Source organism: Equus quagga, chromosome 13 (assembly GCF_021613505.1).
Source record: "Equus quagga isolate Etosha38 chromosome 13, UCLA_HA_Equagga_1.0, whole genome shotgun sequence".
Lineage (NCBI taxonomy): Eukaryota > Metazoa > Chordata > Mammalia > Perissodactyla > Equidae > Equus > Equus quagga.
The window spans coordinates 65,823,097-65,837,828 of NC_060279.1; the positions used below are offsets into that span (position 1 = coordinate 65,823,097).

The window sequence follows — 14,732 nt, forward strand, 5'->3', positions numbered from 1 at the left end:
CAAGCCCCGCCTCTAGTCTGAGAAGCGGGAGGGAGAGGAAAAGAGGTCGGTCCTGTTTAATACGGGCGGAAGTGACTCTAGGGCTTCCGGTCGGAGCCTGGGCAGCGGGGCGGTGCCTAAAACAGCCTCTTCCTGAGCTGTGGAGCCGGACAAGCGCGTCCGTCGATTGCGCCTGTGCCTTTTCTTTTTCCGTTTCCGTCCTCTTAGGTGGGCCGCCTAGGGGTTGCTAGGCAACAGCCCCTGGGGTACTTTGCGTTAAGTACCTGCGGTCTTAAGGCGCCGCCCGCTTCCTGGCGTTTTGGAGAAGGGTCGGGGTTGCCGACAGCCCAGAAGTGGAAAAGAGGGAGGTGACTTGGACAAGTAAAGTGAGTATCATCTGCCCTGGCAGTTGTGGGCCAGGAATAGCCCAACCACAGTCGTCATTAAAATATATATGTTGGGTATTCTGGAAAAGTAAAGACGCGCACCCCAATGTGAATACAAGTCACTCGTCTGTTCACGTGCAGACGTAACCACCGATGGTGTTTGGGGATATTTATTTCCTGTTATTTTTCTTTGCTAATATGTACATATGCATTCTAGTTAGGTTTTGTACAAAAGGGGATCACGCTTCATATACTGTTTTATAACTTTTTTCTTTATCGAGAACTTTTCAGTGCCTGCAGCGTTTGTCTCTAACACAATGTTTAGTGGCTGTATGATAGTGCGTTGCCGGACTGCACTATCATTTATTTTACCAATCCCCTACTGATGGCCATTTAGGTTGTTTTCGGTTTTTCACCATCATAAACGTGATGAATATCCTTTGTGTAAATCCTTATGCACATGTCTAATTATTTACTAAGAATGAATTCTCAGAAATTGTTGGTCAAAGAGCATTTTTTTCAGCTTTCTTTCTAGAAAAGTTGTGCTCCTGTACATTCCAGCAGGGACTATGAATGCCTGCCCCTTCACTCAGACTCCTGCCAGTCATTGTTTAATCTTTGCCAATTTAGTGGCTTTTTATAATATATCTTTTAATTTGGTTAGTAGTAAAGCTTAACTTTTCAAAATATATTTGACCATTTGTACCTCTTCTTTTGTGAATTCTCTGTTGGTATCCTTTTCTATGGACATTTTCTTAGGTGTGGTTTCAATTTCTCTCACCTCTTTCCAACATTTGTCCAGTCCCACCCTGTATACCCCCTTCCTATTGATGCTTTGCCCTCCCGTCACTTCCTCCTGTTTGTCAGTAACATGGGGGAGTTGCTCTTAGTTTGAATTCTAGTGGTGGGACAGAGCCATCTTCTCTTTGACGTTCCTTCTCATCAGTAATTTATTCTGCCATCCACATTTGATGAAGTCCCTTCTAGCAATCAGCTTCCCTTTTTAAATTATGGCCTATTACAGGAACAGTTTCATTTCCTATGTGAGTTTTTATTAATTCATATCTTAAAAGGTGGCTTGTCACAAAAAAAAAATAGGGAAAGAAATCCTCCTTTTTCTTAGCTTTAGCCAACTTTGGAAATGAATTCACAATATCAAGTATCTCGATGAAGTCTTTCATGGATGGACTCAAAAATAAAGGTCCTTGATCAAAGAGTTTCTCAGTCATAAAAATAGGAGCTTACAGTAGTAGAAAGAACACTGGAGTAAAATTTGGTGGCCTGGATTCCAGACCTAGTTCTTTGGCAAAAAGTATAACTATAAGCAAACTAGTGTGTAAAATGAGGGGGTTAGATTAGGTCCCTTCTATCTAGTATTTTACAATGTGTTTATTTTTTTGTGGTTTTCATACACACTCTTAATTGGTATTTGCCATACGATAAGGTAGGTGCACCTGGTAAGATAATGCACCAGAATCTTTAAGCGAGGACTCATGGTAATACAAACCTTCATCAGTAAAGGACTGTTGAAAAAGTATGGTCCTTACGTGAAATAGTATGCTGCTTTGACAGAGAATGTGGAAGTTTTCTGTATAGCAATATGAGAAGATCTTTGTATGTTAGGAAAAAAGGTGCAAAGTGCAGAAGGGTGGGTGAAGTGTATGTGCTGGCCGTCCGTCATTTGCTCCTCCAGATTCAGACTTCCTCCTTCTCTAGACTGCTCTGGGACAGGAGGCTTGCCTGCTTCTGCAGCTCCCCTGCCCTCTGGTTCTGCTTGGAGGCAGCTGCGGGGAGCATTAGCAGATCAGAAGGAGGGAGGAGACTGGCCGCATCCCTTGCCTGCAGGCTGACCTCCTGTACAGCAGCCTTCTCTACTCAGCAGTCTTTGCCCCACAATTCTGGTCACTACTCCCTCCCGTGGCTCCTTCAGGCCTTGGGTGGGAACAGCGCCCGGCTGTGACTAGGTCCAGAGCACAGCACTGTGCCCTGTTGTTTTCCTCCACCCCGCCTTAATGAAAGTCTCTTCAGATTACAAATTTGAGGATGTCATCTCTCTCCTGCTGGAACACTGACTGATAGAATAGCCTATCTTTTGGGTAAAAAGGGGAGAAAACCTAGAAGTGCATATTTGTATTTTCTTGTGAATGCATAACAAAACTCTGAAAGATATTTGAGAAACTAATGAAAGTGGTTACCTGGTGTGGAGGGCGGAATGGGACAGTGGGAACTGTGCCAGAGGAAGGGACTTTTTCACGGCCTACATTTCTATATTGTTTCTTTTTAAACCATATGAATTTTTAAATTTGTTTACCTAGGACTCATGCAGTTAATCCAGCCGTCTTTAAACGTTATGACTTTATTTCAGGACTGACATTGAAGATTAATATTTTTATTTCAAGATGAGCTTCCTGTTGCCCAAGCTGACTAGCAAAAAAGAAGTAGACCAGGCGATCAAAAGTACTGCAGAGAAGGTGCTGGTTCTCAGGTTTGGGAGAGACGAGGATCCTGTTTGTCTGCAGCTAGATGATATTGTAAGTGAGTTTTTAAAAGAAATGGTTTTCATTAAAAATCTCTACATTCTCACTTCAGCATCTGCAAAGTGCATGAAAGGGAGTGGACAGGGCCCAGGGCTATAGCCGTTCATTTGTTAGCACACTTTGACTAAGAGCTGACCGTGTGCCACCCTGAGCTGAACCCCCCCACTGTGACTGTGCTGAACCTGTCCTGGATGTGCTTCCCCACTAGCAGCTGTCAAAGCTCAGCTTCACCAACACAGTGAATGGAGAGCAGAAAACTTTATTAACAAGCATCTATGAACATTATCTTATTGCTCCCAACAGTGAGATCATTCCTATTACTGTTCCCAAAGGAGCAGATGAGTGCTGAGGAGATCAGGTGGCTTCCCCCAGGTGCAGAGCCGCTGCATCGCGGGGCGGGGCTGGGATTCGAACTGCGCTTCCTCTGCCTGCAAATGCGCTTTCCTAGTGTGCCGCCTCCAGTGTGCGCCTGATTTCACAGCGCATCTTCACACTCTGATGAGTGGGGAGCCGGTATGGGACAGAGTAGGTTTATCCTTGTCTCCTTCTATTATGGAGAGAGACTTACCCCTGGTCTAAGACCTCTTCCACCGTTTCTCTCGCTGACACCCACTGTGTGGACCAGTTGTAAGAATCCTCGTTACTCTGATTAAAAATGAGCATGTGCTGTGTTAACCTGGGGGGAGAGGGGCCAGAGGATTTCACCCACAGCTGTAGCAGAGAGGGACAGTCACCAGAGGTCAAGAGTATTGCCTCTGAAGCCAAGCTGCCTAAGTTCAAATCCTAGCCTTATTAGCTGTTTGACCAGGGGCAGATGAGCTCCCTGTGCCTCAGTTTCCTCATCTGTGATGGGAACTGGAATAGTGCGTACCTCATAGGAATGTTGTAAAGATTAAAGGAGTTCACAAGCGTAAAGTGCTTAGAACAGTTAGCACATCTTAAGTGCCATGTAGGGGTTTGCTGTTATAATTATCATTTATTGATAGATTGAAAGGAAAGAGACTCTTGGGGGAGTTTCAGTGTCTAGTACATGTTTCTGAGTTGTTTTGGTTTTTGTTTAAGTGAGGAGAGATTTTATAAATCAAGAAAGTTTATGAAAACTTCACAATCAGGGCCAGCCCCAGTGGCTTAGTGGTTAAGTTCAGCGTGCTCTACTTTGGCGACATGAGTTTGGTTGCCGGTGCGGACCTACACCACTCCGTTAGCAGCCATGCTGTGCTGGCAGCCCACATACTAAAAGATAGAGGATGGTTGGCACAAACGTTAGCTCAGGGTGAATCTTCTTCAGCAAAAAAAAAAAACCCTTTACAATCAAAAATAGGAAAAAAAATGAAGAAATATGTTCATGCAGTTTACCCTGGACCTTCTCATAACCCTCCCAAAAGTGATTCAGACTTTGAATGATGAGGTTACACTGTGCCTAATGTTGAATTCAAACAGGCTAGATTCTTGGCCCAGGAATTTTTTTATTTTTATTTTTTTTTGCTAAGTAGCATTAGCCCTGCGCTAACATCTATGCCAATCTTTCTCCACTTTATATGTGGATCACTGCCACAGCATGGCTGATGAGTGATGTAGGTCCATGCCCAGGATTCAAACCCATGAACCCAGGCCACCAAAGCAGAACATGCCCAACTTAACCACTATGCCACGGGGCCAGCCTCCCAGGAATTTTTTTCAAACAGACAACTCTATTCTACTGAAAAATTTCACAGAAGAAATGTTGCCTACCTCTCGTGTTGTAACCCACATCTCTGTCTTCATTTTCAGCTTTCTAAGACCTCTTCTGACTTGAGTAAAATGGCTGCTATATATCTGGTAGATGTAGACCAAACTCCAGTTTATACACACTATTTTGACATCAGCTACATTCCGTCTACTGTGTTTTTCTTCAATGGGCAGCATATGAAAGTGGATTATGGGTAAGTTAGTTGACATGAAGTTATTGCAGTCTTAAACGTTTGCTCTGTCTAAGCTGTGCCAGTGGCTCGCCTGTTTGCGTGTGAGGGCGGCTCTGTGAGTCTGGTGTTGGTCCTCTTTCCTCAACTACTGCACTAATTTTTTATGTGAAAATTTGGTGCAAAATGAGTGTTCAAGTGTGATTGGCAAATTTTAATATGCCAACTGCTTAAGTATGAAAGAATAGTACAGTTTGTGAAGTACTAACCATCTTTCAGTGTAGAAAATATAGAACAGGGTTTTTTTTTTTAAGTTTCCCAGGAATTTCATTTAAACAAAATATATCTTTGTTCTTAAACTTTTGGGACTAGTAGATTGCAGTTATAAGAGAAGCATTCCTTCCAGCAATCTAAGACATGCTTCTCTTGACAAGTTTCCTATCTTCTGCCACTCAGAGAATCTCGAAGTCATTCTTCAGCAAAGCCCGTCAAGAATAAGTAACATGAAATCTTCTTTCATGCCTTCCATTCCATCCAGTCAGCATCCCAGTACTAATATTTATTTTGAATATGTCTGTGATTCTTATCATTTCTTACCGTGGCTGAGGTGTCCGCTTGTCTAGATCTCTGCACCTGCTCTGTCATTATCAGTTTGAAAGTGTGTTTAATATTATATGTTTTAAGTGTTTTAAAGCTATGTATTCTCCTAGAATACAATAATGTAAGTATTAATTTGGTGCAGTCTTTTTAGAGGGCAATTTATGACAATACATATCAAACACCTTAAAAATGTGTAAAATCTTTAGCCCAGCAATTGCATTTATAGGAATTTCTCTGAATGACAATAATCATGAAAGTGGGCAGAATTGGCTGCATGGGTGTTCATCCCACCATTGTTTAGAAAGCAAAATACTTAGAAAGAACGTAGATGTCCTCAGAGGGATGCTAGATATCCGTTTACTCTGTTATAGATGATGTTTAATGGCTTTGAAAGAAATATATTTTATGTTGATAAAAGCATATTACAAAATAGTTTGTGTGATATGATGCCTATTTCTGTGGGAAAAGAAATTCAGGGGCCAGCCCCATGGTCTGGTGGTTAAATTTGGTGCCCTCTACTTTGGCGGCCTGGGTTCAGTTCCCAGGCACGGACCTACACCACTCCTTGGCGGCCATGCTGTGGCAGCAACACACATACAAAACAGAGGAAGATTAGCACAGATGTTAGCTCAGGGCAAATCTTCCTCAAACAAAAAGAGGAAGATTGGCAACAGATGTTAGCTCAGGGCATATCTTCCTTAGTAGAAAAAAAAAAAAGAAATGCACATACACACAAACATATACATACATATATACACAAGACTGGAAGGATATACACCAAAATTTGGCCTTGGCGTCACTGGTGGTTTTATTTTTTTCTAAGAAATTTCTAAAATAAACACACTTGATGTTTGAAATAGTACAAAACAAATTTTCAATACCCACTACTCAAAAGTAGAAGTGACTGGAACTCAGAGACCACAACTAGTTCATGGGATTTGTACAGTGCTTGACCCAAAACAATAACAACCAAAAAGAAACTACACCCATGCCAACACTCAGAGAATTCTACTTGCTAGTGATTTGAGAAGTGATGGAAATAGACTGTGAAGCAGAAGCTTTTCGCCCGCTGGGGCTTACCTTCTATCCCAGCGGCCCCCAGCATGGGCTTCATCAAACGGGCTCTGTAATCACAAATGTAAAATCAATGTCGGGCTTTCTGTCTGAAGTCTCCCTGACAAGAGGAGAGTGACAGAGCTCCTGTTCATTCTCTTTCTCCTGAGGGTCTTCAGCAAGTAACTCTTAAAAGTTCTGAGCGAGGTTGTTTCTCTTCTGTGCTGTCTAGGTCTCCAGATCACACTAAGTTTGTGGGAAGTTTCAAAACCAAACAAGACTTCATAGATTTGGTTGAAGTAATTTATCGAGGAGCGATGAGGGGAAAACTGATTGTACAAAGTCCTATTGATCCCAAGAATATTCCTAAATATGACCTTCTCTATCAAGACATTTAGCACATGCGCTACTGTCAAAGTTGAAGAGAGAAGCACGTCTTGAGGCAATACCTGAAACCAGCTGTGCTGTTTTTCTGGAGTCCTTCGGAAGCGTGCTCAGGGTCCCAGCAGAGCAGAGGTTTGACTTGTATGGAAAACGCTGGCCCCCAAGTGGAAGAGCAGGCCAGCACTGTGATGCCTGGGTGCCTACGTGTCTGCTCCCTGCAGACCTCAGAGCCGTCGGTCAGCCATGCCCGGTTTCCCCAGTGTGATTTTCTTAACTTCTCTTTAGATGGTGCTTTTCTTTATCCCTTAAGATAATACAGTATCCTCTTAAACATTTGTTAAATTTGATTTAACTATGTTTATTTGATACACAAGAAAAATGGAAAGTCAGTTCCCATAAGAGCAGAGATACTTATCCTCTACCCTAGGCGTACACACACCCTCCCTCACCCTCAGGCTCGCCCGCTCCTCCACTCACGTATTTATAGTCCTCATGCTCTCCTGCCTCCAGTCCTTATTATTCCAGCTTCTCTTGGAATAAATAATTCTCTAACTGGCAAGTTTGTTTTATTTTGGCACCTTTCTGGCTCAGACTTTGAAAACAGTGTCCTGGTTTGCTCATTTTACTAGCTTTTGTGTTATTAAATTGCCCAAGAGGTGAGAACTTGAACCTTTACCACCCAGCACCCAATTTGAGCTACGCAAAGCATCAGCTGCCCTTAGTAAGTGGGAGCAGATCTCTCCAAGAAGTCAGACTTCCGCCTCTTCCTAAGGCGGAAAATTTTACTGCAAGGCCCCAAGACTGGAAACAGATGTCAGAATTGTGAGAAAGAAATATTATCTTTATGGGATTTGCCTGTTTTTAATAGCTTTATGCAGAATTCTTGCTCTTCCCCTGGCACAACCTGCCACCTCTTGGGCAAGTTACTGCTCCCCTCAAAATCTCATGGGGCTCTTGGTGTTGACTTTCTAGAATGAGAGAGGAGACGCAGAGCCAGAGCGCCGTGGACCAGGCACTGTGTGACCGCAGGAGCCCGGTTCTGTGCAGGGCCGTACTATCACCGCAAGTCCACCCCCTTTGCTGGGTGTTTCCTTCCCCAGGCTTTTCTGCAGGAACAGTGACCATGCGACCTGGTTCTGACTAAGGCGACATGGAAGGAAAGACACTTTTGTGGCCTTCACAGCTCAAAGGAGAGAGCCACTCTGGGAATAAGACAAAACAACACCCCTTCACCACCAGCACCGCCTCTGTCTCCTCCTCCCCCGCTTCCTGCTTTTATGGTGGTCACGGCAAAACCGCAGCAGCCATCTCGGCCGCAAGGCGACCAGCGTGGGGGTGAGAAATGAGTGTCGGAGAAGAACGGGAAGAAGAGCCTGGCTCCAGGTGACATGAGCAAGCTACTGGTGAATACCAGACCTGCGCCCGCCAGCCCTCTAGGAGAGAGTCAGAGGTCCTCATTGCCTGTCCCCGTCACTCAGAGTTTCTGTCACTCACTGCCTAAGTCACGCAGTATTTGATGGGTGCTCCGTGCTCAGATACCAGCAAGGACTCCGAACTTACATGCATAAATTCTCATCTCTTCATTCCTCCCGAGGGCTTTAGGGAATCTTCCTCTGAAGTCCTGATTTATGTTTTTGTTCCTGTCTTAGTTGCTTTCCATTCCGTGAGTATTTATTGAGTACCTACTGTATGCCTGTCTTCTGCGAGATGCTGCATAAATACAAATGACTCCTGGACAAGAAAAAGGCTTCTTAGAGGAGGCAGGGCCTGAGCCTCCAAGGCAAGTGGGAGGTGCTCATGCAGAAAGCGGAAGGGCATTTCTGCAGAGGGGCCCAGAGGGAAGATGGCCCGGGGCCACGATGGCAGGAGTTCAGTGCCACTAAAACTGGATGGGGAGGCTGGGAGGGCAGGAGGTGCTGCTGGGGAGTAAGGCAGAGAAGACAAGTGAATCGAGAAAGTACTAGAGGTTTTCTCTTATTATTTTCCTTCTGAGTGGTGACCAAAAGCCACTTAATACAGCTCTTCGAGAAAGCTGGGGTGGTTTATTCTTCAAGAAAATTTAGTCGTAAAGATACTACCAGAAGAAAAAGGTATAACTGACTGTACTCTGAGAGGCTTTTTTTTTTATGTTTGTATTATTTTTCAGTTCCTGGCTACTATCTCTTTCACAGGTTCCTGAAGGTTTAAGCCCTTCACTGGTCCAGTAGTTGTAACCTGTTAAAATGTGTCAATGGATCTGGAGGTGCATGTGAGGAGACCACAGCGAATGCCGGAGGCTGGTGGGAGAAGCATGGCATCAGTGGCATTTTACACTGTTAGAAGGGGAGGCCATGTTTTTGTACGACAAAAAGGTTTATTGGTGTAGAATCAGTGTACTGAAAGCTTATAGCAAGAAAATGCAGTTAGCAGAGCTTCCTGTTTACAAGGGTTCTGGAACCTTTCTTCTGGGGGACCTGTAATAGAGAACCCATATGTTTGTGAAATGGAAGACTCAGACAGCTTGCATTTGACCCCTGGCGAAGGATAGGGTTCTTCCAAGTGGGAAGAGCAGTTCCTGCTAAGGAAGAGACCTCTAACTCTTTACCGTGTCCCAGAATGTTACTGCCGCTCGGGCCTCGGGGGCCATCCAGAGGTGAGCCGCTGGTTTGAGCTGCTCATGGAAGAGATCAGGGAACTGGGGGCAGGGAGCTTAAGGCACTCAGCAAATTTATGGCTGAGCTGTAATTTGGACCCAGCAAGGCCGGAGAGCCTGCCTTTACATGATCTTACTTTGTTTTCTGGATGTCGGTTGGTTGGAGCACAAGCAATAAAGCACTGTCTGTGTCAGAACACTGTTTTCATCTCACTCTGAGCTGGCATCTTCCTCACCAGGCCTGCGCCCTTTCTCCTAATTCTCTTCTAGGAGGCAAAAGGATGCAGTGGAAAGACTCAGGGTTTGTATTCAGACAGTCCTAAGTTCAAGGTTCAGCTTCACTGTTTAATGGCTGTGTAACCTTAAGCAAATCACTTAACTTCTCTGAGTCTCTGTTTCCTTGTCTGTAAAACGAGGATAACAATGACCTTTCTGAGGCCTGTCCTTCAGGAGGCGCTCAGTGAGAAGGATCCCTGCGGTGGGTGAGGTGAGAGGTCCTGTCACCTTAGGGATTTCCAGTTGCCTTGGGGTGTTTTCTGCCACACTCCCACTAGACTCTATACCACTTGGCTGCTTCTGTACCATAAATGAGGGAAGAAAAAAGGCTAAAAACAGCACAGAAATGAGTCAAAAGGAACCTCTTTATTGATTGTCTCAGCAACGCAGGGCTGGAACACCACGTTTTAGGCCCTCCACTCCCATCCCGTTTCCCTCTGCCGGAGGGAAGCCTTGCTCTCAGGCAGTGCTGGCCGCCAGCCTTGCATTAGTTCTCAGCGATAGTTTTCTGAACCCAATCCAGGATGGAGGGCACCTTCACGTACACTCCATACTCGGCCACAGCACAGCTCTTATCAAAGCTCAGGATCCCAGCCGCGTACCAGGTGTCGTCCTCCTCATCGTGAATGACAAAGGCACTGCCAGCATCGCCGTAGCAGGTGTCCTCCTGAAACTTGGACAAGCCAGCACAGAAGGTGTGTTCATTCAGGATGGGCTGCACGCCGACAGAGCTCCTGTTTGTCTTCTTTTCGGGCACAGTGCTGCCTTCGTAGTGCTTCACACAGGTGTCTTGGTCAGCCACCGGCAGCGTGACATACTTCAGTAGCTCCGTGAAATTAAAGTTGGCATTTCGCCCCCAGCCAGACACATAACCCACACGCCCCACTTGCGCATAATCTTTTGAAGGTAGGCAGATGGGCATGACTCTCTCACCAACGGGCACCTTCTCTTTGAGCTTGATGAGCCCGATGTCTACCTCCTGATAGTCCGGGTGGAAGACCACCTTCTCAATCTCCACAGGCTGCTTTCTCCCCACATAGAGTTTTAAAGTAGGGGCAATGTCTTTTGGTTTTGCATCAGGTGTATGATTCAGGAAGAGATTCTGAGCCGTGGTCAGCAGCCATTGTTCACTGATCAGTGTGGCCCCTGTGGTGAGGTTGTGGCGGGACACCAGCTTAGCCTGCCAGGGAAAGCTGCCTTTGGCGTCCAGCAATCCACCTATAATCCGTTGCACCTGATCCACTGGATTCTTGGGCTTTCCACACACTGTGAAGGAGAGCAAGAAAATCACAAGCAGAAATATGAGTCTCCCAATCTGAGTATCAGCTATTGCTGCTGTCCCTCATCGTTCATTTCTTCAGAGCTAGAGATATTTACGTGCTTTGCCCTTACTATCTGCTTCTCTCGTTTCCAATGTTTACAGTTTAAACTGATTCTTTTTTATTAGTATTGTTTACATTGCTAAGATAGAACTCTTCCTGCTTTTCTAAATCCAAAAAAAGCGATGCTGAGATTTTCAAAGCCTAGTTGATGAACTGTGTTTATATTTAAACAATTTATCACAACCAAGAAATGTCCACAATTTTCTGAAATTCATTGTAAGGGCAAGGAGCTATAATAATTCACTCCCTCTGAATAAAAGTTCGCTCTGAATAAACAGGGATCTGTAGCAGCGTTGGATGGAGCTCAGATTGTATAGATACTGCAGTTAACACAAGGCGGGTTAGCAGTTCTGCACCACAAGTAGCAGACAAGAGTAGGCAAAACCCTCTTGTTCCATGAGGGAAGAGGAGAGAGCAACAGCTCTTCCTAATAACGGGGAACAGAAGTCCTGGCCCATCGGGAGATGGACCTCCTGCGTCGGACTTCCATGAATTAAGGTTTTGTTACATCCTCCCTTGACTTGTTCTTCCTGGGCTTTATTTACCCCTGACCCTGGGCTTTGTAGGCTGGCTGGCTGTACATACAGGGTCTCCTGATCCTCTGGGGGTGGTGTAGACAGTGGATTCAGTCAATGCCCTGCAAGCCCAAATGAACGAGGTCCTTTGTGAGCTTTATCGAGGAGTCGTCACCTAACTGCTCACTTCTCTACCCGGCCGTTTGTGGTTCTCTGCGGCCCCTTGTCTTGGCTCTTGTATGCTCAGAGGAGACCACACAGAAAGGATGTGCCTCTGGGACATTTCGACCCAGATGCTTGCTGGTGCACCAGACCCTTAACCTACCCTTGGTCTGCTTCCCAGGGCCCCTGCCTTCCTACCTGCTTCACATTCAGGAAGTTTCGTTCCGCTGGCCTTATTTACCCACTGCTTCTCGCTGTTTAAGGCATACACTCCTAAAACAAAAGGAAAGAAATGAGCCCAAAAGGGAAATTGAATCGGGACCTAGTGTGGGAAGAGAAGATATTTAAAAAGGAGACTTAAAGAGAAGGAGGAGAAGGCAGGGGCAGAGGAGAGGAGGAAGGGGGAGCACCGTGCTGGAAGCCAAGTGCTGGGGGCACCGCTGAGGCCCAGCAGGACAGATCTGTGGTCATGGAGATCATGGATCATGGCAGAACAGGGTAGGAATCAGGGTTCGAACCCTGAGGCTCCCTCTTACAGTAAGTTGGGCAAGTTACTCAACATCTCTTTGCCTCAGTTTCCTCATCAGCAAAATGAGAGTAATACTAGTATCTCTTCAGAGCAGTGTCATCAGGACCAAGTGAGCAGATAAATGTAAAGCACTTGGAACAGTGCCAGGAACGCAGGGCCAGGAGCTCACTAGGTAAGGGCTCCTGTCATCGTCACCATCATCAGCATTCGTTCTTTACCACACCTACTCCCATAGATGTAGGTCTCCCTCTGAGATGGGTAGGCTATGTGGCATCACCTCCCCTTAACAAAGGAGAACCTTGAGGCTGAGAAAAGTTAGTTTGCCCAAAAGGCCACAGCTACTGATGACAAAACCCTTATTAGAATCTAAATCTCCTGCTCTAAGGAGATCCCATGAACTTCCTGGCCACTGACACCCAGCCCCATTTATCATGGAAGCGCTGGACCGGGGAGGATATGGAGATACTTGTCCAGGTCTTACCATCTCCTTCACTGCGCAGTCTGTAGTAATTCTTACACTGATAGCGAACCAAGTGCTCCACGTAGCCATTCGGAATCTCGGGGGGCTTTGGGCAGCTGTCATCTGCAGAAAAAGACAGGAAGAGGAGGTTAGGATTCAGAAACTGCTCCCAGAGACCTGTGAGAAGTCTGATGAGAAGAAGCTGCCCTGCACATCAACCTCTCCCACCCCAAGTGGAAGCCAAGGGGAGGGCAGTCTCGCCTTACTTCTGGCTGGCTCCCCTGTGTTCTTCATGGTACTGAAAGACCAGACATTAGGATGAGAAGGAGGAACTGGGTCCTCCCGAAGAGAGGGTGCAGATCTGAGAGGGTCAAAGAGGGACAGCAGTGCTGGGATGTCCAGCTCCCACCCAAACCCAAAGCCCTACCTGTGAAATCTGTGGCCTCATTGCCAGTGTCCACAGCGAAAAGCTGCCCCCAGAGCAGGAGGGCGACAACGGCTCCCAGGGCGCTGCAGAGAGAAGACAGGAAGGAGTGCTCAGCTGGGCTCCCTGCTTTGTGACACACACACACCCCTCCCATTAGGCAGCCAGAAAAGAAGACAAGAAGACGGATCCGTGAAAGTGCTCGAGCTGAGACGCTCCCCCTCACCCACCCACATACACACTTGAGCGGCTTCCCAGTGCACCCAGGTTCCAGCAAGCTCTATGCACTGGGAACACTACATGAGCTTCCCCAGAGAGGAACCAGCAAGATAGCAAGGCACATCAGTGTGTAGGCCTCAGTTTCTGGCAGCATTCAGGAAACATTAAATTGGTAATAATTTATGACCTCTCCAGCAAAGAAACCTCCCTCAGGCACCCTAAGGTCCTGGGCTGCAAGGACACCGCTGATCAAATGTCGGTGACCTGAAGACGGGAAAGTGGCGACGACTTATGCTATTCGCTCTACTTTTCAAAATTTTCCATAATAAGAGGTTTTTTAAATATATAATCAAAAATATTTCTATGGTTGTTTCTATTATTTTATGATAATTTGCCTTCAGGAAATAGCATATCAAACCTCAAAGTGCCTGAAGGTCACCTGGAAGGTAACTGGCTTCCTGAAAGTGTGACTCTGAACATGGGCGTCAGTGTGGCACAGGCCACATTTACCAGTTAACCATCTCACTGACAGGTGTCAACTACTCAGAGATTGCTTGGTTAAGTTTCTTGTCTTATTTCAACATTTAAAAAAATATTTTTATTTTGATAAAATCTAAGTGCCTTAATTGTGTCTCCAAAATGTGTCACTATTGATCTTATTACACGTTTTTAAAAAGGAAAAAAATCTGCTAATAAATATATTCAAAATGCCAGTGAGCCTGCCATGGGAACTGCTGGCATCCCCCGCAGAGATGAAAAGGGAAAAGATATTCCTTAGAGAAAGTCATGTCTCCTGGGACAGGAAAGCAGCACCGTCTGAAAGCAGTATCGTTTATGGATGCAGAAAAGCAGAGAACTGAACACACTAAACACTTTAATTCACTAGAATTTAGCCTTTTTGCCTATTTCTTTGTTATATTTTTGCGTCTCTCCTGTTGGCTTCTCTAGCTGCACTGTTGTGTAGATCAGAGATCTATGCAAAGAAGGATGAGAGAAAGGACAGAGAAAAGGAGGGAGGGCAGAGCTGGGGACTCACCTCATCTTTGGTTCGTCCTGTGTCTGAAAGAATAGTGCTGTGAGGCCCCTGCTGATGCTTTTATCCCTCCCAGATCCCACTCCACCCCCTTCTCGATTTTGTAATTCTTGTGTCTACACAACTTTGGCCTTGTTAAGGTCACTGGCACTTTCCAGTAACAAAGCCACAAACATCCCTGCGAAGAGCCGAGCTCTTGCGTCATGCCTGAGTTTCCCCTGGTGTTCTTTTACAAACCCCAAAGAAACCTGGCCACATCTGAC

At 45.7% G+C, this 14,732-nt stretch overlaps 2 protein-coding genes across 4 annotated transcripts; one reads left to right on the forward strand and one right to left on the reverse strand.

The window, feature by feature from the left end:
* The first annotated feature begins 106 nt into the window (after positions 1-106).
* TXNL4B (thioredoxin like 4B) lies at positions 107-7,179 on the forward strand. 3 transcript variants are annotated; one of them, XM_046681846.1, is made up of 4 exons: positions 107-365; positions 2,731-2,896; positions 4,673-4,824; positions 6,844-7,179. In XM_046681846.1, the coding sequence occupies exons 2-4, from the start codon at positions 2,765-2,767 to the stop codon at positions 7,100-7,102; spliced, it is 543 nt and encodes a 180-aa protein (XP_046537802.1). In that variant the 5' UTR covers positions 107-365; positions 2,731-2,764; the 3' UTR covers positions 7,103-7,179. The 3 variants fall into 3 exon arrangements, with proteins under 3 accessions (XP_046537802.1, XP_046537803.1, XP_046537804.1); XM_046681847.1 differs by having other exon boundaries at positions 2,765-2,896; XM_046681848.1 differs by having other exon boundaries at positions 110-365; positions 6,686-6,986.
* Positions 7,180-10,092: 2,913 nt separating this feature from the next.
* LOC124250089 (haptoglobin-like) lies at positions 10,093-14,495 on the reverse strand. The gene is made up of 5 exons (XM_046681845.1): positions 14,473-14,495; positions 13,221-13,303; positions 12,815-12,916; positions 12,003-12,077; positions 10,093-11,011 (listed from the first exon to the last, which is right to left on the reverse strand). Exons 1-5 carry the CDS (start codon positions 14,475-14,477, stop codon positions 10,233-10,235), a joined length of 1,044 nt encoding a protein of 347 aa, XP_046537801.1. The 5' UTR covers positions 14,478-14,495; the 3' UTR covers positions 10,093-10,232.
* Between the last annotated feature and the right edge of the window lie 237 nt (positions 14,496-14,732).